General features: G+C 45.0%; 1 protein-coding gene across 1 annotated transcript in view; it reads right to left on the bottom strand.

The window, feature by feature from the left end:
- B4galnt2 (beta-1,4-N-acetyl-galactosaminyltransferase 2) overlaps nt 1-20,339 on the bottom strand; it is a 38,661-nt gene extending 18,322 nt beyond the window's left edge. Inside the window, exons 1-5 of the mRNA XM_046420505.2 lie at nt 20,116-20,339; nt 9,498-9,677; nt 8,652-8,783; nt 3,746-3,852; nt 801-838 (exon numbers count right to left, since the gene is read on the bottom strand). Coding sequence (XP_046276461.1) covers nt 801-838; nt 3,746-3,852; nt 8,652-8,783; nt 9,498-9,677; nt 20,116-20,129 — 471 coding nt within the window. The 5' untranslated portion in view covers nt 20,130-20,339. The remainder of the gene's footprint in view (nt 1-800; nt 839-3,745; nt 3,853-8,651; nt 8,784-9,497; nt 9,678-20,115) is intronic.
- Between the last annotated feature and the right edge of the window lie 1,180 nt (nt 20,340-21,519).

A 21,519-nucleotide genomic window follows, 5' to 3' on the forward strand; every position in this document is an offset into this window, starting at 1 on the left:
TCCAGTGAGGAAGACATCAACCAGCACAGAGCCACACACAGTTACTCAGCTACAGATAAGGACCATGAAGAAGGTAGCAGAAGGAACTGGGGCATAGCTCATGGGTAGAACACCTTTCATGAGTCCCTGGATTCCATCCCCAGCACTGCAAGCAAAAAATGTAAAAATAAAACAAAACAAAAGGGGCTGGGGATACAGCTCAGTTGGTAGAGTGCTTACCTTGCATACACAGGCCCTGGGTTCAATCCCCAGCACCACAAAAACAACAACAACAAAAAAAAACCAGTGCAACAAGAAAGTGACAGTAACAAGGTTGGGGATGTGCTCAAGGGGTGGGGGAACCAGAGAAGACCCACGGAGGACAGAATTAGCTCACTCATCACCATTCCAGCTTCTATCTGGCATGCAGAGGTAGGAAAACAAAAGTTACATTTCACCCAGGGTATATCCCACCAATCAGATATCCCTTCAAAAGATCTCGACTTGGAGCATTCAGTAGGGAAAGAAGGACACTGAGCACTGTTGTCCTGCCAGCCCTGACCTCAACAGAGGCCACACAAGCCAGAGGCCACACAAGCTAGCAGCTTTCTTTGCAGCAGAAATAGCAGCTACCGTGGTGGCCCAGTGCTTTGTGTGGCCTTGGGAATTCTCCCCACAACTCCAGCCACCCCCAAGGCTGAGAAGATCATGCTTCTACACCCATCCTCCTCATGGCCCACCTTGGGCTCACGGGCTATTTCATCTGGATAAGGGCAGTAACGGCAGGATGCCCAGTGCAATGCTAGGAAGGGGAATCTTACCTCATAGACTGGGGCATCTGGACCTTCAAACTGGAGACCTGGAGGACACAGGGAAAAGGACAAAAAGTGCCATCTGAGAGGATGCCAAGGATCCCTGATGCTCTCCCCTAACTACACATCCTTGAGAGACTCTAAGTGTCACCAGCTTTCCAGAATGTTGGCTGACAAACCTCTTCTCTCCAAATCTGTCAGGTGGTGTCACAGTCTTTCACAAACCCAAGTGGTTCTAAGGCCTCCAGGGCCCTTCCTCAGCTTTGGATGCTGGGAATTCACTCAACTCCTTCCTGGTACTGAAGGGAAGGCAGCAATGGAGACATCCTTAGACAAGGGATCTGGATTTGTAAAATTCATAGAGATAGAAAGGAGAACGGGGATTGCCAGAGGCTGGGAATGAGGAGTTGTTGTTAAATGGGTATATAGTACCAATTGTAGCTTGTGGGAGGCCAACCTTATGGGTGACTGAGTTACACTCCCCAGCTGGGTGCTGAGGCGCTCAGTCACAGAAATGGGTGTGTCTTGCTATAGCCCCATGGGTGAAGCTATGCTCACCTATTCCTTTGTAATATAACCCCTTGTCCTGTTTAGGATAGAATCTTCCATGGAAGTGCCTTGTGTGTGTCCCCTCCTCTTACTGTGCTCTTGGGTGTGGCCTACCCAGGTGTCAGTCAACCTGCTGACAGTGGACATCATGAAGATAGACTCAGCCCCCTGAAACCTGACCCCTTGCCTCATTTGAATAGCTTCTCCTCAATAAAAGGGGTCAGCGCATGCTCTCGCTCTCTCTCTTTCTGTGGACCCTTAAGGTCAGAGGAGCCGTCACAGCGACCCCAAAGAAAAAGGTATTTGTGTCTCTTGTGTGGTTATTTTGTGCAGCCCAGTTAGCCCAGTTTAACTAGAGTGACCCCTGAGCCTTTTAGTCGCGAGAACAGAAACCCGGCAGTAGCTGGGTATGATGGTGCATGCCTGTAATCCCAGAGGCTCCGGAGCCTGAGAAAGGAGGATCCTGAGTTCAAAGTCAGCGTCAGCAACTTATCAAGGCTCTAAACAACTCAGCAAAAGCCTGTCTTAAATAGAATATGAAAAATGGATTGAGGATGTGGCTTAGTGGTTGAGTGTCCCTAGGTTCAATCTCTAGTACCAAAAAAAAAAAAAAGTACCAATTGGAGGGCTGGAGGTGTGGCTCAATGGTAGAGTGCTTACTGAGCATGTGCAAGGCCTTGAGTTCCATCCCCAGCACTGTGGAAAATAAAAATAAAATAAAAAGTTTCAGTTGGGAATTGTGAAGAAGTTCTAGAGATGTCTAGAGATGGGTGATGGTTGTACAACAGTGTGAATATACTCAATGCCACTGAACTATATGCTTAAAAATGGTCAAAATGAGGGTCATGGTTGTAGCTCAGTGGTAGAGTGCTTGCCTCTCATGTGTGAGGCACTGGGTTCAATCTTCAGCACCATATAAAAAATAAATAAAATGAAGATATATTTTAAAAAGTTATCTTCTGGGGCTGGGGATATAGCTCAGTTGGTAGAGTGCTTGACCCGCATGCACTAGGCCCTGAGTTCAATCCTCAGCACCAAAAAAAAAAAAAGGTTATCTTCTAAAAAAATGGTCAAAATGATAGTTTGTGTTGTACATATTTTACCATAATAAAAAGTATCATCCCAAATTCAAAAGCTGGGGATGATGGCACACACTTGAAATCCCATCTACTTGGAAGGTTAAGGCAGGAAGATCTGAAGTTCAAGTCCAGCCTGGGCAACTTGATGAGACCCTGACTCAAAATAAATAAAAAGGCCTGGGGTTGCAACTCAGAGTTAAAGCACTTGTTCAGCATATGGGAGACCTTGGGTTCAATCCCCAGCACCAAAAAAACAAAAAACAACAATAACAACAACAACAAAAAAAAACTATTCAAATCCATTATCAATTCACTCCAAATGTATTTACTTTAAAATCTCTATTTTTATAATATGTTTAATTGTAATTCAGACACACCTTCTTTATGTGGCCTGAGTAAGCTTACTAGACTCTTACCGTCTAGAGAATTGGCAATATAGATAGAGTTTATTTCAGGGCTGGGGTTGTATTTCAGCGGTAGAGCGTTTGAAAAGCAAGAGGGCAGGAACAGAAATGAAGGGAGCCGGCTCACCTGAAGGAGGGGCTGAGGCTCGGCCCTGCTTCTCTCTTCCCTTTGTCCCATCTGGGAGGCTCAGCCCCAGCTCTGGTACCTGCCTGTGGCACTTACTCATTGTTCCCTGTTTGACTTGTGACTTTAGGTAATTTGGCTCTTGCTCATTGATACAGGACCTAAAGAGGGCTCATCTGGCTCCAGGAGACATGCCCCATCCCAGCTGTCATTGCCACCCAGCACATACTTGAAGAGTTCATGGTGGGGCTGTTTGCCTCAAGATCCCAGAGCAGAAGAGTCCATCAGCCCAGCCCACTGAATCCATCGTCTCTGCACTGGGGGAAGACATGTGCACATGCAGGCTCATGCTTCTTGTCTCTTCTGGTAACACTGCACTTGGCTTTGAAAAGGGATGTGATGCTGAACTACAGGGATGTGTAAAAATCTGCCATGGAGGAAGTTCTAACCAGCAGAAATAAGCTTTTCAAAATGCCCTCCCTGGAGACTAGCTCATGTGTTGTCTTTGCCCTTCATGCTAAAATACTCCCAAGAGTCAACTTTGCCCTAAGATTCTTAGAGACACACAGCTCTCTGTCCTCTTCTATATTTTCTTTGTTCCCCAGAAAGATCACAGCCACTAAGGGAGATTGCCAGTTGTGGAACCAGGGAGGTTAACATTAAATGACATCACACCAAGCTTCTTGAGTTGTGCTGTGTATACAGCTGGCACTCAATGAGTGACTCCTTCTTCTCCCTCCTTTTTCCCTAGGAGAGTAAGAATAATGTCTGCAGCCTCTAGGATGCTGGTATACCTACCTGGGATGAGAATCGTGTGCAGGGGCATCACCTCTACTCCGTGGACTGGGTACCCAAAGGGGATGTTGGGCTGGGCCAGCAGGGGTGGTGGGCGTGGCAGCCCTTCTCTGTAGGAGAATGCAAACATGAGCAGCTGCCCTGATGCTGGTCCTGTGGTTGGTCCTCAAAGTGGTCCCTGTACACACAGCCTTGCCTTTCCAATGTTGAGAAATCAAAAGTAGATTGTTCCTGTCACCCTCCCCCATATCTTTATTTTCACTCCTCTCCTCAAGCTCTATTCCACAAAGGTACTGGGGCAGTACACAACAAAGCATATAAATATTAAAAATCATAACAAAAAAATGAAATTATCAGACCATGGGGGTCAACCCTCCTGCAGTAGCTGAAAACCAAGGTCATATCTGAACTTCCTGGTAGCCAGGTATAAAGTGATTGAAAGTACACTGTCCTTATTATCAACAGGGAGATGCAGATCCATTCTGGAAGGGAAGGAAACTTTCTCCAAAACTAAAAAATTAGCTATATCACAAGAAACTTGATTGTGAGTGGTTGTTATCTCAATATTTGTAGAGCAAACCCAGTAACTATTTTTATGGTTTGCTATAGTTGTTGATATCCTTCAGTCAATGGCAAAAGCATACCAATCCAGGAAGAATGAGTCTTTGAGGGACAAAACTGTGGTTAAAATGTAACTTTGAGGGATCCAGTTAACTAAGCATATCACTTAAATTACCTTGGGAAAAATTAGACCATTCCAGCGAATATGCATGCAAATAAGAAAAGGATAAAATTTTTAAATGAAAAAGGGCATAAATAGGCAAATGACAATAAACATGTGAAACATGCTTCACTTCCATATCAATCAAGAAATGTGTATTTAAAAAATAATGAAGCTTGTAATCCCAGTGGCTCAGGAGACTGAGGCAGGAGGATCGCAGGTTCAAAGCCAGCCTCAGCAATTTAGCAAGGTCCTAAACAACTCAGTGAGACCCTGTCTCTAAATAAAATCCAAAAAAGGGCTAGGGATGTGGCTCAGTTGTTGAGTGCCCCTGAGTTCAATCCCCGGTACCCCCGCAAAAATAAATAAATAAATAAAAATAATGAAATACTTTTCAAATTGAAGTTTTAAAATGGTAAAAGCAGTGGCTGGGGATGTGGCTCAAGCGGTAGCGTGCTCGCCTGGCATGTGTGCAGCCCGGGTTCGATCCTCAGCACCACATACAAACAAAGATGTTGTGTCCGCTGAGAACTGAAAAATAAATATTAAAAAATTCTCTCTCTCTCTCTCTCTCTCTCTCTCTCTCTCTCTCTCTCTCTCTCTCAAAAAAAAAAAAAAAAAAGGACTGGGGATGTGGTTCAGTGGTTAAGGGCCCCTGGGTTCAATCCTGGGTGCCAAAATAAATAAATAAAAATGAATACAGTGTAATGAGAAAATGGTAACAAATACTCAAAGCTCATCACTTCTTAAGTATTTTACTATTAACTCTGATCTTGAAACTCTTTCTGTACAGTGGAGATATTTTAGAATTGTGACCTACTAGATGTCTCTTTCCAACTCCACATCCAGTAATGTCACACTGGTAACTTAAAATCAGCTATGGTATGGGTATTTTTCCACCAGAGAACCTGGCAAACACTCCAAATCAGGGTGGCCCTGCTTGGAGGCCATTTAACAACACCCTCAAGAAATAACACTCACACTCATGAATATCCTCTACACTTTTAAAAGCACAAATGATGGTATACTATGCAATCTTCTTACATCTTGCTTTTTTTGACCTAATAGAGCTCTGTTCCCTACCAATGCATCTAGATTTACCAAATTCCTTTTACTACCTGAAACTTTTGTCCTCAGAATTGCTCCTCTGTGCTGGAAGTGAACCACACTTAAGAGTTCTGCCCAGAGTCCCACATTATTTAATAGCGTCCTGTCTGCCAGGCCTGTGCTAAACTGGAGTCACAGAAATACACGAAGCCCCTTTCCTGGAAGAATGGGAACTCAGACCCAGGCCCAGATGCCAATAATGAGAATACTAAGCCATCTTTTCAATAACAAAGAGAAAGCTGGGCTTTGACTGAACCTTGTTCTCGAATATTCTTTTGTCAATTATCAGATATGGAATCCATTCTCCCTCCCAAGATCTTCCATGTCACTCCCTCTCACTACTATGATAACACTGAGCTTTGAGTTGAACTCTTGAGCTTCCACCCAGCTTGTTAAATACATTCCATGGACCACTGACTGTTCACATTCACTCACAATTCAACACTGGGTTCCGTCACTCTGTCGCTATAGGGGCACACAGGGAGTGTTAATGTGAATAGACACTTGATTATGGATTAGGATGCACTTACTATCATAAGCTCATTGAGTGCAGGGTCTGCATTAGATTTATCTCTATACCTAACTCACACCTTGCTCAAAGCAGGCATTCACTGTATTTCAGGAGTTAAATAAGAAAGATGTGAGGAGCTGAGTGTGGTGGCACACATCTGTAATCCCAGCGGCTCAGGAGGCTGAGGTAGGAGGATCCTGAGTTCAAAGTCAGCCTCAGCAAAAGTAAGGCCCTAAGCCACTCAGTGAGACCCTTTTTCTAAATTAAAATACAAAATAGGGTTGGGGATGTGTCTCAGTGGCCGAGTGCCCCTGAATTCAATCCCCAGAACCAAAAAAGAAAAGAAAGAAAGATGTGAGGAACATCATGGAGGAGCTGAACTGAGCATCTCTCTGCCCAGCTAATTTTTACTTTCTTTCCTCACATAATAATTACATCATGATTTTGGTATAGAATAATATTTATTGTGTATATTATTGTAACTATGTTCACATTAATCATGAATAAGCCATAGATTGTTTTTTTGCCAATTGCTACATTTTCTTTGCCAAACTTATACTTCCTTGTTTGCCTAAAAGCTTTCTGTACGTCATTGATACTTGACCTTGGAAGTCTGAGCCAATAGTATAAGTCTCTCGGTATATTTAAATGTATTAAGCAATGTGTCTGTTTCTCCTCTGTCACAGATATGTCTCCTACAGCCTTATTTCTATCCCTCTGTTGACCACTTAGGCTTTGCTTGATGCATACCTGTCTTCACCACCATCCAAGTCAACCATTATTATTGGGCTCTGTTGGCTTTTGTTCATTCCTATATTGTCTAGTATAATCCCAAGAACACTGGGCATTTCCACAGGGGGAGAAGGGGAAGATGCGGACATGCCCAGGAACTTCTCCAGCTCCATAGCATTCCCTGCTTGGAATCAGTCTCTTCTGATAATTCCTCTGCCCAGCTCCCTCCACCCTAGCACTCCACCCAGGACCCCTTAACCTTCCCCTGGCTCTCCCCATCTCACCCCCCTGGGACTCTTCAAATACCTTTCTCTTTTCTTTCCTTCTCCACCTGAGATATTCCCTCCTGGTGACAACCAACAGTTCCCAGGGTGGAGACAGAAGCTGACTAACCATAGGAGCATGTCCCCTGTGCCTCCCCTTACACCATTCTCTTATTTGATGCATGTTTACAGAGTCTTTCTTTGTGTCAGCCACTGTCTCAGGTCTGGAGTCTCTGTGTACAGAAATGTCATGAATCAGTGCCAGAGAGAAACTGGGAGACGATCAGACAAATGGTCTCAAGGTGAGAACTTGTCACACCAATGTATGGCCATCTCTATACTTAGATTGTTATTATTTGTTTATTTATTTATTTTGCAGTACTGATAATAGAACTCAGGCCTTACATATGCGAGGTGTGTGCCCCACCACTAAGCTGTATCTTCAGCCCTTTTCGTATCTCCCCACTGTCCTATAATCTCACAGAGAACAGGATGATCATGATGAAGGTGTTCAATCATATTACAAAGCAGATACAGTTTTAAGCCCTTTCCATCTATCAACTCCTTAGATCCTTAGGATGACCCTAAGAGCTAAGTACCATTTTTGTGTTACAGAGAAGGCTAAGCAGATTGTCCAAGGTCGCTAGCAGAAGGTGGAGGCTATAGGACCTGAGTGCAGCTGGCCTGCCTCCCATGCCCCAGCCCCATTGCTTTGCACATAGTCAGATGTGCCAGGTTCAAATCCATGGCAGAATCACCTGTGTATCCCATTGGCTATGTGGTTTTCAGCACTCCCTTCCTACTGGTGCCTGAATCTCTCTCCCAGGGACTCCTCTACTTGCATGTGATTTGGGGATAGTGGCTCACTCCAAAAATCAAACACAGAGGGATTTGACTGGGTCCTTCTCTTACTTTTGATTCATGACTTTGGCTCAGTCAACAGAACACTAAGGCAATGACCTGGGGACAGTATATTGCAGAGTTAATGACAACATAGGCACCAGATGGCTCTGGGGCCTGACCAGACCTTTAGTGTCCCCTTGGCTCTTGTCCAGCTTCCAGCCTGCCCATCTTACCATCTAGGGATTTGATGAAACCCCAGAATCCTTCCCACCAATTCCCTCTTGATATCAGCCAGAGAATCAATTTCTTCCCTTTTCAACTAATAGTCTTGGTTGATACACGCACTGAGTGTTTGCACCTCTTGTAATTAAAAAAAAAAAAGTGACATGCCCCTTTTCACATATGGCAGGTGAACTGTATGTTCCCAATATACAAATGAATAAAATAATGCAACTTGGTGATGAGTACAGAGCGACCCGCTGAGATGCCTGGGTGCATGGAGGCTCTCCCACCATCACCCTAACAACTAGTTTCAAAATACCTCCATTCCTTTTTCTTCTTCTGTTATGAAATATTTTATGCATGTTCTATAAAACTTCTCTTAAGGACCATGTCCTCAATTCCCTTCTCATTTATTCCCGATAGCTCCTGCCAAGAGAAGGAAATCCTGGTTTTTCTCTTAAGACCCACTCCAACTCTCCCCAGACCCATGATCCCCCCGGCCCGCATTACCTCCTCTGAAAGTGTTCAAATTCAGCCTGTCTCCTTGCCTTCACCGCTGGGAGTTCGCTTTGATTATAGGCATCCTGAAAGTTATAACCTCCTTGCCGTCCTTCACATTTGCACTGCTTTTTAGGAAACAGCCTAGAGGAAGCAAGAGGGCTGTAAACTTGGGTTGGGTGGGAGGGAACCTGAGGTCCAATTCAGTGTGTCCTTAGCCCTAAGGATCTCCTTTATCACACCCTCGAGATCCTGGAATCCTCCAGCCGAGACACAGGTAGGGAGGGAAGGGAGGATTGAAGATTCCCTCCTCTCTCTCATGATATTGACATTGATCTCTCTCTCTCTCTCTCTCTCTCTCTCTATATATATATATATATATATATATATATATATATATCCCCATCCATCCCAGGCTGGGCTTGCAATCCTCATGCCTCAACCTCCCAAGTCACTGGTATTACAGGCATGAACCTCAGCATCTGGCTTTCCCTCTCTTGAATTGTCCCCTTCACCTGGCCTCTTTCATCCTGAGAGCCACAGGAACCTCAGCAATGTCCCAGTCCCATGAGGAGGGGAGGGCAAAGCAATAGGAACGAAATGTCTCCCTTTAGTCTTGGCCCATTGGGTCCTCCAAGTATTAAGGGATTTTGCTGAGTGCTACAGAGAACAGAGATTGTGCTCTGTAGACCAGGCTCTCTCCTGGCTCCTACAACTAGGAATCACTTTAGCAGATCAGCAGAGGTTCAGGAAGGCAGGGAGCTGTCTGTACACTGGGCATAGCGGGGCTCTGCCCATATGAGAGGCAAGGAAGAGAGCAGGAGGGCGAGGGTGGAGAGAGAACACTCAATGGCTCACCAGATTCCATCATAGGAAAACAGTTTCCGGAGGTGCTCCTCAGGAAGAAGTTTCAGCGGCAGGTGTTCATGCTCTGGCTTGAAGCTGCCGAATGCTACTGGAAGGGACACACTTCTGAATACAACTAGGACAATGCTGAGTACCAAGATGAAGGCTGACGCCTTGAGGAGCCACAAATATCTAGAGATGATGGAAATATAAAAAAGCAAAACACTTTAACAACTCTTCCTCCTCCTCCTCTTCCACTTCCATTTTCTATTCTGGGCGGCTAGGGATGGAACCCAGGGACTCTGCTCTTGCTACATCCCCAGACTCATTAAAATCTCTTTTTTTTAAACTTCATAATAAATGGCATGGTTACATGATATAAATGAGAACAGTAACTTGAGGAAAAATGCAAGTTGAACCTTCTTCTTATACTGATCACCAAAATTGGTTTCTGATAGAGAGTGAAAGAATCAAGTTGCAATAAAAGTATTCAGAAACATTTCAAATAAAAGTGAATAAAACTGTCTCCAAAAAATGAAGAAAAAAATATAACAGTGGTCCACTTTATACTGTGAATATAGCCCTTGCTGCTCTGACACTCTAACTTATTTTTTAAATGGACATGTTTCTTTCTGTTCCTCTCTAGATCCTCCCTAATCCCATGGGCAAACAGGATTATCTTTCTTCCCCATCCTAGGCAGAATTATCTGTACACACACACATGCCACAGGACCAATGTAATTCAGGCTTAGGGATGGAACCAGAAGTTCTCAGAAATGACTGTCTCCCAAATCAACAAGTGAATTACAACTCCAACAGAGAACATATGGTCTGTAGCCTTTGCGTCACCTCTTTAAAAACTGCCTGCTCCCCTGGATGGGCAGAATCACAGGCCCTGGGACAGGAGTTCCCTGTGTTCCTCCTTTGCTAGCAAAGCAATAAGACTTCTTTTTCCTTTTACGCAAAACCTTGTCCTTGTTATTGCATGGGCATCAGGGACAAGAAGCAAGCTTTTGGTAATACTCGCCTAATACGTGCAAAGCCCTAGATTTGATTCCCAGCACAAAGAAAAACAAAGATACCTTCTGATTGTGTGTTTTGTCACTATATTCATTTTATGATTTATGACACTTTGACAGCACAGATACATCTACAATGGAATTGGGTGTGGTGATGCACACCTGTAATCCCAGCTCGCTACCAGAGAGAATGAGGTTCAAGATCAACACAGCGAGACCTCCAGTCAGAAGAAGGAGGAGGAGGAGGAGGAAGGAAAAGAAACACCTTTAATAGGTGTGAGGTCCTTGCTTAGCATCTGGGTGGCCATCCTAAGTAACAGCCCCCATTTTCCTGCCCAAGGGAATGTTACCACTTCCTCAAACCAACCTCACCCTTAATCACCCACATTCAGACCCACCTGGCTCTAATGCCTGAGCCTCTCTCATAAAAGTCCCAGAACTTGGAGCTGGGGTATGACTCAGCAGTAGAGGGCTCGAATAGCCCATGCAGGGCGCTGGGCTGGCTCCTCAGCACCACATATTTTTAATAAAGGCATTGGGTCCAACCCAACTAGAGACAAAATATTAAAAAAAAAAAAAAAACAAGTCCCAGAACTCAAGCTTGTGCTGCCTGTCTCTACTATGGAGGGATGTTGCTTTTATTTGTCAGCTCTGACAAATAAACTCTCTCATGTGTATCTCTGGCTGGTCTCCGTGTTTCATTACTTGCTCGCCCATTTCCCACTTTCTCCCTTTCCCTTCAATAGGGAAGTCTAGATGTTTAAATATGCATCAGAACTTTTAAAGATATCTGCATGGTGAAAAATAACTCTGAAGTAAAAAAGAGTAATGTTGCCAAAATCTTGGTCCCTGTCTCCAATGCCAATTCAATAACCAGGACACGGTTTTGAGAAAAAGGAACAAGAAGGTTTATTGTTTTACAGAAGACTTCTGTCCCAGAGGCTGTGATTCTGCCCAACAGCAGGAATAGGGGGATTTTAAAGAGATGATTCAAAGGCTACATTCTACTTGTTCTCTGTTGGAGTTGTAATTCACTTGTTAATTTGGGAGATAGTCATTACCACTTACTTTTGGTAGGACTGACACAAGTGTACCTCTTAAGTTACATTAAAAAACAAACAAAACATTGTTTTTCCTTTGAAATGTCCATGTAGGACTGTGCTCAGCCTGTACTCTCCTGTCAGGTGTTTAAGACCAGGTTGGTCAAAACTGACCTTGTTCCTATCTACCCTTAAGAGTCAGCTGAGGGCTGGGGTTGTGACTCAGCAGTAGAATGCTCACCTAGCACGCATGAGGCCCTGGGTTTGATCCTCAGGTCCACATAAAAAATAAATAAATAAAATAAAGTTACTATATCCAACTACAACTAAAAAATAAATATTAAAAAAAAAGAGTCAGTGAGATTCCTCAGAGATTACTCTTGGGAATGTGTGAGAAGTCTCTTGGCTCCTTTAACCAGTGGTGCCATCTTCCAGGATGAGTCAGTGTCTTGTTAACCATAAGTGACTTCTCTTGGAAGCATCAATGACACTTCCATCTCCAATGACAGTCTTCTTTGCAGAATGTGCACTGGTTGGCTTCCATGGTCCCTTCCTTTTTTGGGGGGGAAGATATCTTTTCAATTGTTTTTCTATTTTTTTCTCTAGGGTCCTCCGGATCAGCAGATTGGGTGACTCATGAGAGTTGCAGGGCCCAAAGAGGGGTTCCTTCATTTTCTGAATTCTGGCTTAGGGCCAAAGTAAGGGCAAGGCCCAAAATGTTGGCTGCATTTTCCTCAGTCCTTTTACTTCCTTGACTTTGGTCTCCAAGTGTTTGGTTTTAAACACCCAGCAGGTTAGTTTCACCATTCTTAAAGTGGGAGTAACAGGTTATGACTTCAATATCTATGGTTTTACAGTTACCCATTGAAAGGACACTTGTAGAGTCCACACAAAGTCCAAAGACCACACTACACACCAGAATCTCATGCAAGGGGTCAGGGAGGGTTTCAGGTGGGGGCAGAGTCTCTGGAGTCGGAGGAGTTGACCATGAGTCATAGGTCTCTGTCTTGGGCATCGGGGGCTGGGAGAAGAAGTAGGCAACAGTTCTAAAATGTACAAGGAAAATACTATTATGGGCAATGACCAACAGACTCCATTTTGCTGAGACTCCATGCCACATAAGAAATGCTTCTCCCATGGGAAAGCCCTGCCTCTGTACCCATCATCAGTTGCTTAGCATAGCATGTTTGACAACACAAAATGGCAATTCTTATACAATGTAAAAGTGTTCTCTCTGTTTCCCATTTTTCTTGGACTATGTACCCTGTCAGAGATTGATTGTCTAGATGTTGGTAACCATTCTTTTTTTTTAATATTTATTTTTTTAATATTTATTTCTTTAGGTTTTAGGTGGACACAGTATCTTTATTTCACATTTATATGGTGCTGAGAATCGAACCCAGTTCCCCACGCATGCTAGGCGAGTGCGCTACCACTTAAGCCACATCCCCAGCCCAGTAACCATTCTTTAACTTGTACTCAATTAGGGACATTTTGGCCCCTTTTCTGCTTATGATTTTAGATCTCATGATGTTTGTTTATGGTTTTGAATCACAATAACAGCCACTTATAATAAATGTGGTTTTGAACTATAAAAGGTATACTCAAACCCCGAGAAGGGGTCGAAGGGTGTAGACTTGCAGCCTACCCCTTGAACCACCAGCTGGTAGGTCCAGACCACACACTGGTGAATACAGTTTCTGTCTCCTGCTTTAAGATCGACTTGGTGACATATTGCAATCTTGCCTTAACAATATAAAATGAAATTAACAGAGAAAAAAAATACTTGTGTAATAACTATGAACCAAGAAAAATGATTTTTATAATCTTAAACTTTACTTCATTATATATTATATGCCCTTTGTATTCTGAGATCTCAGTAATCTTTATAACAAAATTTGTTCTTTTGAATACAACTCTAAATGAGCTCAAGTCTAGCCTATTTTGGAGCCATTCTAACATGGAGTAAGGTGGGAGGCATAGTCTTATCTCAGGTAAGGCGGGGCTCTTGACAGATAGCACACTACAACATTACATCTAAAACATGAATCAAACAAAAACTAAGAGAGCTTTTCACTTTCTTTTTGTGGAAAAAGTGGCAAGATGCTTCTATGTCTTATGCAACTTAAACATTCACAACTTCAGGGCTGGGGTTTGGCTCAGTGGTAGAGTGTTTGCTTAGCATGTGTAAGGCACTGGGTTCGATTCTCAGCGCCACATGGGCTGGGGATGTGGCTCAAGCGGTAGCGCGCTCGCCTGGCATGTGTTCGACCCTAGAACCCAAGAAGGGTGGGGAGGGCTGGGGATGTGGCTCAAGTGGTAGCGCGCTTGCCTGGCATGTGTGCGGCCCGGGTTCGATCCTCAGCACCACATACAAAGATGTTGTGTCCGCCAATAACTAAAAAATAAATATTAAAAATTCTCTCTCTCTCTCTTTAAAAAAAAAAAAAGAAGGGTGGGGAAAGCTCCGCCACATTTCTGCGACTGAAGGCCTCAGCACCTAGCCCGGGTCACGTGTAAGGTTGGTCTCCCACAATCATAACTTCTTTACATCCTTAGTTTTGTTCTATCTTTCGTCTTGGACTTTAGCACAATATTACCAGATGAAATACTTTCTCATCTAGAAACATGTCTTTTACCTTCTAACTTCCCATACTAAAATATTTCCATACCTATAACTTTCTTCTATCTTTTTTAGTTTCGGACTCTTTCTATAATTTATAGCCTGAAACAATCCTTATGAATGTTATCTGTGCATGTAATTTCCACAACAAATTTCATCACAGGAGAGGGATCAGACAATCTGGTACTTACAAAAACCATGCCTTAATCTTTTTTTTTTTTCTCCCTGATGGCTTTCAAGGGGTTGGGGATGGAGCACAAGATATTTTTGAGGCTGACCTGTCTGCCTTACCAGTATCATGATGCCATCAACTTAAGTGAGTTCCCCACTCTCAATTGTACACAAAGGCTCCTTTGCCTTTTTCTTATATAGGTACATTGACATGCAGAGGCTGCCTACAAAACACAGATTGGCCTTAGTTTTTGTCTTTTCCTTTTCTGGGTGCACTTATTTATTCTGCCAATCTCCCCAGGAATTAAGTTTGATGGGATACTATTAACAGCAAGAACTGTTTTGCCCCAGTGATGGATATCCCTTGGTCAAATGGGGTATCCTGTCACATCTTAAGAGGGGAGACTGCTCCTTTCCCCAGGTCATAAACTAACAGTGCTGAAACCCTCTGCCACATCATTTGTGGCCAGCAGCCTTGACCTTCCACAGGCAAGAGGGCCTGGAAGGCAGGGCAAAGGCCAGGTTCTTTTTTTTTTTTTTTTCCAGTAATTCCAAAAATTGACTTCCCTCAATGCACAGGACACAAGGTGAGAGGCAGACTCACATTAACCTTAACAAGACACAGGCCTGAGCACCACCTCAAGGAAACAGCATCTGCTCACAGCACATGCAGCCACTACTGTGAGTGCCAGGATGAACCAGCAAGCAGGGTGAGGCCTCCCGCGCACCAGTCTGCCTTGGCTCTGGATTCCAGTCGGCATAAAGCAATAAATACTAACACATGACATGCAGAAGGGAAGCCAAGGGGCAATGAGAGAGACCAGGGTGGGGTGTTTTCTCATATGTCCGAGAACAGTGGTGACATTTCAAGTACTGCAAGGAAAACCATACATTTTTATACATGGGGCATATGATCTTTGAACCCATACTGTGAGTACCACTGACCCACATCACCTCTGTGGATGCTGAGGGTTACATTCAAGTAGGGCTGGGCAGAGCTGAGCCAAGCCAGGCCTGGGCAAACCAGAGGCCCAGGCAGGGTTGCCCTGAACATGCCCCACTCTGCATCCTGGGAGACAGGGCTCGGCACAGCCCAGAGGCCACGAGACAGAAAAGCCTTGACATCAGGACCCACTGGTGAAGCTCTGTGGGGAGGGTTTTTGCATATGTGTTATTTTTCCTGTTGCACCAAAAGTTCACCCTCACCTGCCCACCACATTCAGGTAAGAAAGAAGGCTGGGCACTGCCCATACTGTGCCACACAAGGCAGGATGGTGAGGAACAGCCAATCAGAAACACACCCACACTGTAGCAGTGTGCCCCAGCCAATGGCTGCACCAAGCCCCCGGCCACCTGCCAGGCACCTCCTGCCCCTGACAGTGACACCAGGTTTTCTTTAGCCATTTTCTACATCCCAGGAAACTTTTCTAGGATTTTTTTTTTTTTTTTCCAGTTTAGGGCTGATGTCCTGGACCACAGTGAGTTGATCTGCGGCTGCCTGGGACCAGGCTGAGAATCGGTGCTGGGAGCACCAGCACTGGGTTGAAGAGATTTAAATCTCTGTAACCCTTTCTTCTGGTGTCCTGCTATCCTTGCACACCATAGGTAGTGTCATTGGGCACCTTCAGCTTAGCTCCTGACATCAGACCCCTTATCACGCAACTGCATAAGTACCTGTACACACAGACTCTCTTCCATATACTTGACCCCTGACACACCAACTTCAATGTCAAGATTGTGCAATGTGATCCAGAAAAACCATTTAAAGGCCAGACTGTGTTACAGCAAACCGTCTCTCTCTAGACTGGCTTATGCCTTTAGGTGGCCCATTCAGCCAAGATCCCTCTGCTCAAGAGACTACTGGTAAATCAATGCACGGGTTGGGGTTGTGGCTCAGCGGTAAAGCACTCACCTAGCATATGTGGGGCACTGAATTCAATCCTCAGCACCACATAAAAATAAATTAAAGGTATTGTGTCCAACTACAAGTAAAACAAAATATTTTTTAAAAATCAATGTAGCATGACCCGTGTCTTAAAGAGACAGTAACAGCTGAAAAAAAATAAAAAATTACTCAGATGAGAGAGGATCGTCCAAACCAGGGCTGACAGATAGGAAACTTTAAAACAGACCTGCAGATACAAATTTCTTCTATTTACTTTACTTTTTTTTTTTTTTTTTTTTTTTTTTGGTACTGGGGATTGAACTCAGGGGCACCCAACCACTGAGCCACATCCCCAGCCCTATTTTGTATTTTATTTAGAGACAGGATCTCACAACTCACAATCCTCCTGTCTCAGCCTTTCAAGCCACTGTGATTACAGGCATGCACCACCGCTACCCCGCTACTTGCTTTACTTTTGATAGACCAACTCCAACTACAACATTGTAAAATAATCCAGAAAGCTATTCAAAAGCCAGATCCTTACAGTAAAATATTGTCTTAGACAGGCTTGTACCTTTAGCTGGCCCTTTCTTCAACTCACCTTACCTCTGAGCAACTCCAATTTCAAGATTGTACAAAAGAGAAACACTGAGAGATACAACCAGAGAGGAACCCCCAAAACCATGGCCGGACAGATGGGAACTTTTAAATTGAGCAGCCAAGATCTTTTCCAAGTCTACCTATAGGATCAATGCAGTATTAGCCATGTTTTAAAAGGGGTAGTAACAGATACAAATAAAACAAAAACATAGACCATCATAGAATTCCCAAACTCAAGGCCAACAAACACATGAGAACCTAGAACAGACCAGAAAGAAGTACTACCTACTGGTGTGGGTTCTCCTACTCTAGTGGACGTGTAGATGTGTGAACATACACAAATGTTCCCAGAAAGAGGGACCAGATGTGTGGAATCAGGGGTCTTGGCGTGTACACCAGGACACATCAAATGGCCAAGGGTGTGACTTTCTTGAGTTTAGTTTCCTTTTTCTCAAAGTGGACCATGAGGGAGAAAACTGTACTGTTTAGGGAGAGAAGGCAGGCATTCCCCAAGGCAAAAGGAGCTTTGGCAGCTGCTGGGATGGTCCCCCAGTCCCTCCTTTGCTCACAGGAACAGCTCCTCTGGTTCCACCTGAGGCAAACTCACCCATCTCCTAACTCTTGCAGTTGACTCTCAACAAGTTCACCAGCACGCTCAGCATGGAAGTGGGGTTCCTTGGAGAGACAGGCCTGCCCAAGAAAGCTGGAGTGGAGGCTGCTCTCGGTTCTCACCTGGGATACCAAATTTGTTTCTGGAAGCTTGGTCCTTGTTCCCAGAGCCAATCCAATAATGAGGCCATGGTTTTGAGAAAAAGGAAAGAGAAGGTTTATTGCTTTGCTAGCAAAGGAGAAACACAGGGGACTCCTGTCCCAGAGGCTGTGATTCTGCCTATCAGCAGGAACAGGGGTTTTTTAAGAGGTGACTCAAAGGCTACATTCCACAAGCATTCTCTGTTGGAGTTGTCATTCACTTGTTAATTTGGGAGATAGTCATTTCTGATATCTTGTGGTATCACCCCCAAAGTCTGGATTACCTAATTCCTATGGTGAATGTGTACTCAGGGACAAATAACTCTGCCTGGGTTGGGGAAGAAAGGTAATCCAGTTTCCCCTGAGATTAGGGAAGGGGAGAGATTAGGGAGAAGCAGGGAGAGAGGAGGAGAAAGAAGCATGTCTATTTTAAAACAAGTCACAGTGGCAGAGCAGCAAGGACTATATTCACAGCACCGAGTGGAGCACTGTTACAATCTGAGAGCCTTAGGAGTTAAGGGGACCTTCTGCTTCCAGTCACAGTAAACCAGGCAATGCAGACCAATGTCCTCACTGATGACAACTAGAAAAGCTGGAACATGCACAAGTGTGCACGTGCACACACACATACACACATAACCTGTGAAGGTATCAGAAGGCTACCAAGATAGTTGAGGTGAGGGGGGGCAGCCTCCAAGGAGGCTCCCAAAGAGCTCTGCCTCCAGGGATTCACACCTTTGTGTGGCCCTTAGCCTTTGTTACCAACATGCACATAGTATATGCCATTTTTAAAATTAGACAATAAAAGGCACAAAGCTTCCTTTTCGGTGGCACTTTCCAGTAACAATGAACAATCATTTGGGAGTTGTCCTTGGCAACGTTATTTTGACTTCCTCTTCATTTGTTTCCATTTCTAATCCTTTTGATGTCCTCTCCTAATTCTAAAGAGAAGACACACCTACATGGTTAAGAGGTTAATTGCTAAATCTCTTTCATTAGATTTATAGAACCAGAGCATCCTGGAAACCTTCAGATAACATGAGAAAGTGTCACTGCACTTCATGGTTTGGTTTGATTTTGTTTTTGTTTTTTGGTACCAAGGATTGAACTCACGGTGTTTAACCATTGAGCCACATCCCCCAACTTTTTAAAAAATATATATATTTTATTTAGAGATAGCTTTCAGTGCATTGCTTAGGGCCTCACTAAAATGCTGAGACTGGCTTAGAACTCCCAGTCCTCCTGCCTCAGCCTCCAGAGCCACTGGAAGTACAGGTCTTATCCATGGGCCCAGTATTGTAATTTATTTTTAATTGTTAATTGTCTAACAACGAAAGGAGTCTATCTCTGTTGCACATGCTTGTAATCCCAGCGAGTCAGGAGGCTGAGGCAGGAGGATCACAAGTTTGAGGCTAGCCTTAGCAACTTAGGGAGACCCTGTCCCAAAGCTTTAAAATAAATAAATAAGCTGGGGATGTAGTGGTAAAGAGGCCCTTTTGTGCCATCCCCCTGCAGATTTTTGTGCCTGATTCCAACTGTTCATAAACTGATTCGTTGGCATCAGTTTGAGTTTGGAGCCTGGGGCATTGAGTGCCAGCTTCCTCCTCAGTCACCAATTTAGGAATGGGACGTGGTAAATGTTGGGGGAATGTTAGAATGAAAGTTAGCCAGGAACATGAGTAAATGCAACCGCTGCCTTCCTTCCCTCATTCCCCACATCCTGTGTTCAACGTGTGCTTCTTTCTAATGTTTGTAAAATGTCACCTCACGAACGCGTTTTTTTGCATTTTCACAAGATGACTTCCTTGTCCGTGTTTAATGATTGTTCTAAAGTTTTGAGAAATATAAAGAAAGTATGCTTTGGGGAAAAACAAAAACCCGCAAACGACTTCTTCACAGTCTATAAAACTAATTTACACTTCCAAGACTAGTTTTCTGCGTTAATTATTATGCTAATTCTTAAAGACGGGTTAGCGCTCCAGCTACAGAGCAGACTCTCAATCTGTCTTGTGGATGTGCGCCTGGATCTGAAAACCGATTTTTCAAAATCCCAGGTTCTGAGCAAAATGCTTTCAAAAGCTGCAGAAGGGACAAAACCAGCTCCTGGACTGCCCAGAGCCCGCGCGCCCAGGGACTGTATCCCTCTGATCGCCACTTGGTCCTCGGCACCGGAAAGAAGCCCCAGCCCAGGTCAACGCTTGTGGGTTCCAGGCTGCGAGCCGGGTAGCCAGTGCCTCCAAGGCCGAATGCCATGCTCTAATTCCTCCACAATGCGTTCCTGGCCATGAGAGGTTACCTCCATATCGAATTTTCTCACGGAAAAATCAGTTCCCTATTCGTTCCTGCGGGAGCCGCGTTGGGGACCCAACCTGGACTGCAACCGCTTCCAAACGCGCGGTCCCCTGTTACTGAGGCTGCCACCTACCCCCGAGACGCGTTGGACTTAACACCAATTCCCCGCTGACTGCCCGGCGCCTGCTGCGCCCAAGTCTGCTCCTTCCGACGCAGTGCACCCACTTTTCTCTGCTTCGGGGACACTCACTTGCTTAAAGTCATCCCGAATCACGCCGCTCTCCGATGGCCGAGATCGTGGGGCTAGGCAGCTACTCCACCGACCGCCCAGGGCTGGTACAGACTCAAGCAGGTTCTCCGGAGGCCCGGCAGGTGTCGGAAGCCGCCGGAGCTTGGGGCGGTGCACGCCCAGGTCCTGGATCTTCCTGTGCGCCCAGGTTGTTCCCTGGCTCGTGGAAACATCTTTGTGCTTGTTTGGATTGGTTCTGCTGGACTTCCCGGTGCAAAGAGCCGTCACTGGCCCACGCCCGACAGAACTCCATAAGGTAATGACGATGATCGCTGACCTTGTTTCTGCTATTTACTAGACAGTAGTGGACAGGGCCCTAAAAACTTTGTCCACTTGTCAGTTATTCATTACAACAGCCCTAACCGGTGAGGACAGATGTTAGCCCCATTTTTCATTTGAGGGAATTAAGGCTACGTGGGATAACCGGATAGTAAGTGGGATTAAACCGAATCTGGGTGACCCTGAAGCCCGCAAGCCGAGCCCTTTCTGTCCCTCGGACCCAGGGCTAAGAAAACAAGACGCCTTCACTCTGCTTAGTGGTCTGAGTGGAAAGTTCGGGGACTCTCTGCTGGGGACCGCGTGTTTTCCAAGTATTTCCCAAACCTCAGGATCGAGAGGAACAGGGTGAGACTGGGTAGGCAGCACGGTCCGGTCCCCACTTCCCACAAGTCACCTTCCTTCTTTTGTTGCTTCTAGGCGTTTGCCCCAGGCTTCGGGAGCCAGTCGCACCCAGCGGTTAACGCCCGCGCCTATGCAGCTTCCTCACTTCTCGGGGGACTACTCTGCCTGACCCCACTTCTCGGTGACTACTCTGCCTGACCCCGTATCTACCAGAGGCTTCGTTATCTACGGGTCAATGGGTTTCCCTTTCCACTTTACAAAGAAACAATTCCGGCACACACTCCTAGTTTCCCTGCCCTGCGGCGCCTACCTGTCCTTACTGGCTAGGCTGGGTCCGTGGCCCACCCATCTCTCAGCCTCGCCCACAGCCCAAATTCGTCCTTTGCCCTACCTCCACCCTCTTCGCCCTACACTCCACGGAAGCTATCTGGGCAAAAGACACTCCGAGTGGAAAACTGAAGTGCGTTGGAATCCTTCTAAAAGGGACCTGTGCAGCCACATAATGCCTATATGCCTGCAAGAGTGAGTGATGAATCTTAGATGAAATTAGCATTTTCTCATTTACAATAAGCGGGGGTGCAGGGGTGAAGAATAGAGGTATTTTGGACTAGACAGATGTGAGTGAAGGGAGGGGAGGGGACATGGGGTAGGAATGATAGTAGAACGAATCAGACATTATTACCCTAGGTGTAGATATGATTACATGCCCGTGTAACTCTACATCGTGTACAACAAGATGAATGA

This window comes from Marmota monax, unplaced genomic scaffold (genome assembly GCF_021218885.2).
Source record: "Marmota monax isolate L192 unplaced genomic scaffold, Marmota_monax_Labrador192_F-V1.1 WCK01_AAM20220418_F8-fsc00064, whole genome shotgun sequence".
NCBI classification, from domain to species: domain Eukaryota; kingdom Metazoa; phylum Chordata; class Mammalia; order Rodentia; family Sciuridae; genus Marmota; species Marmota monax.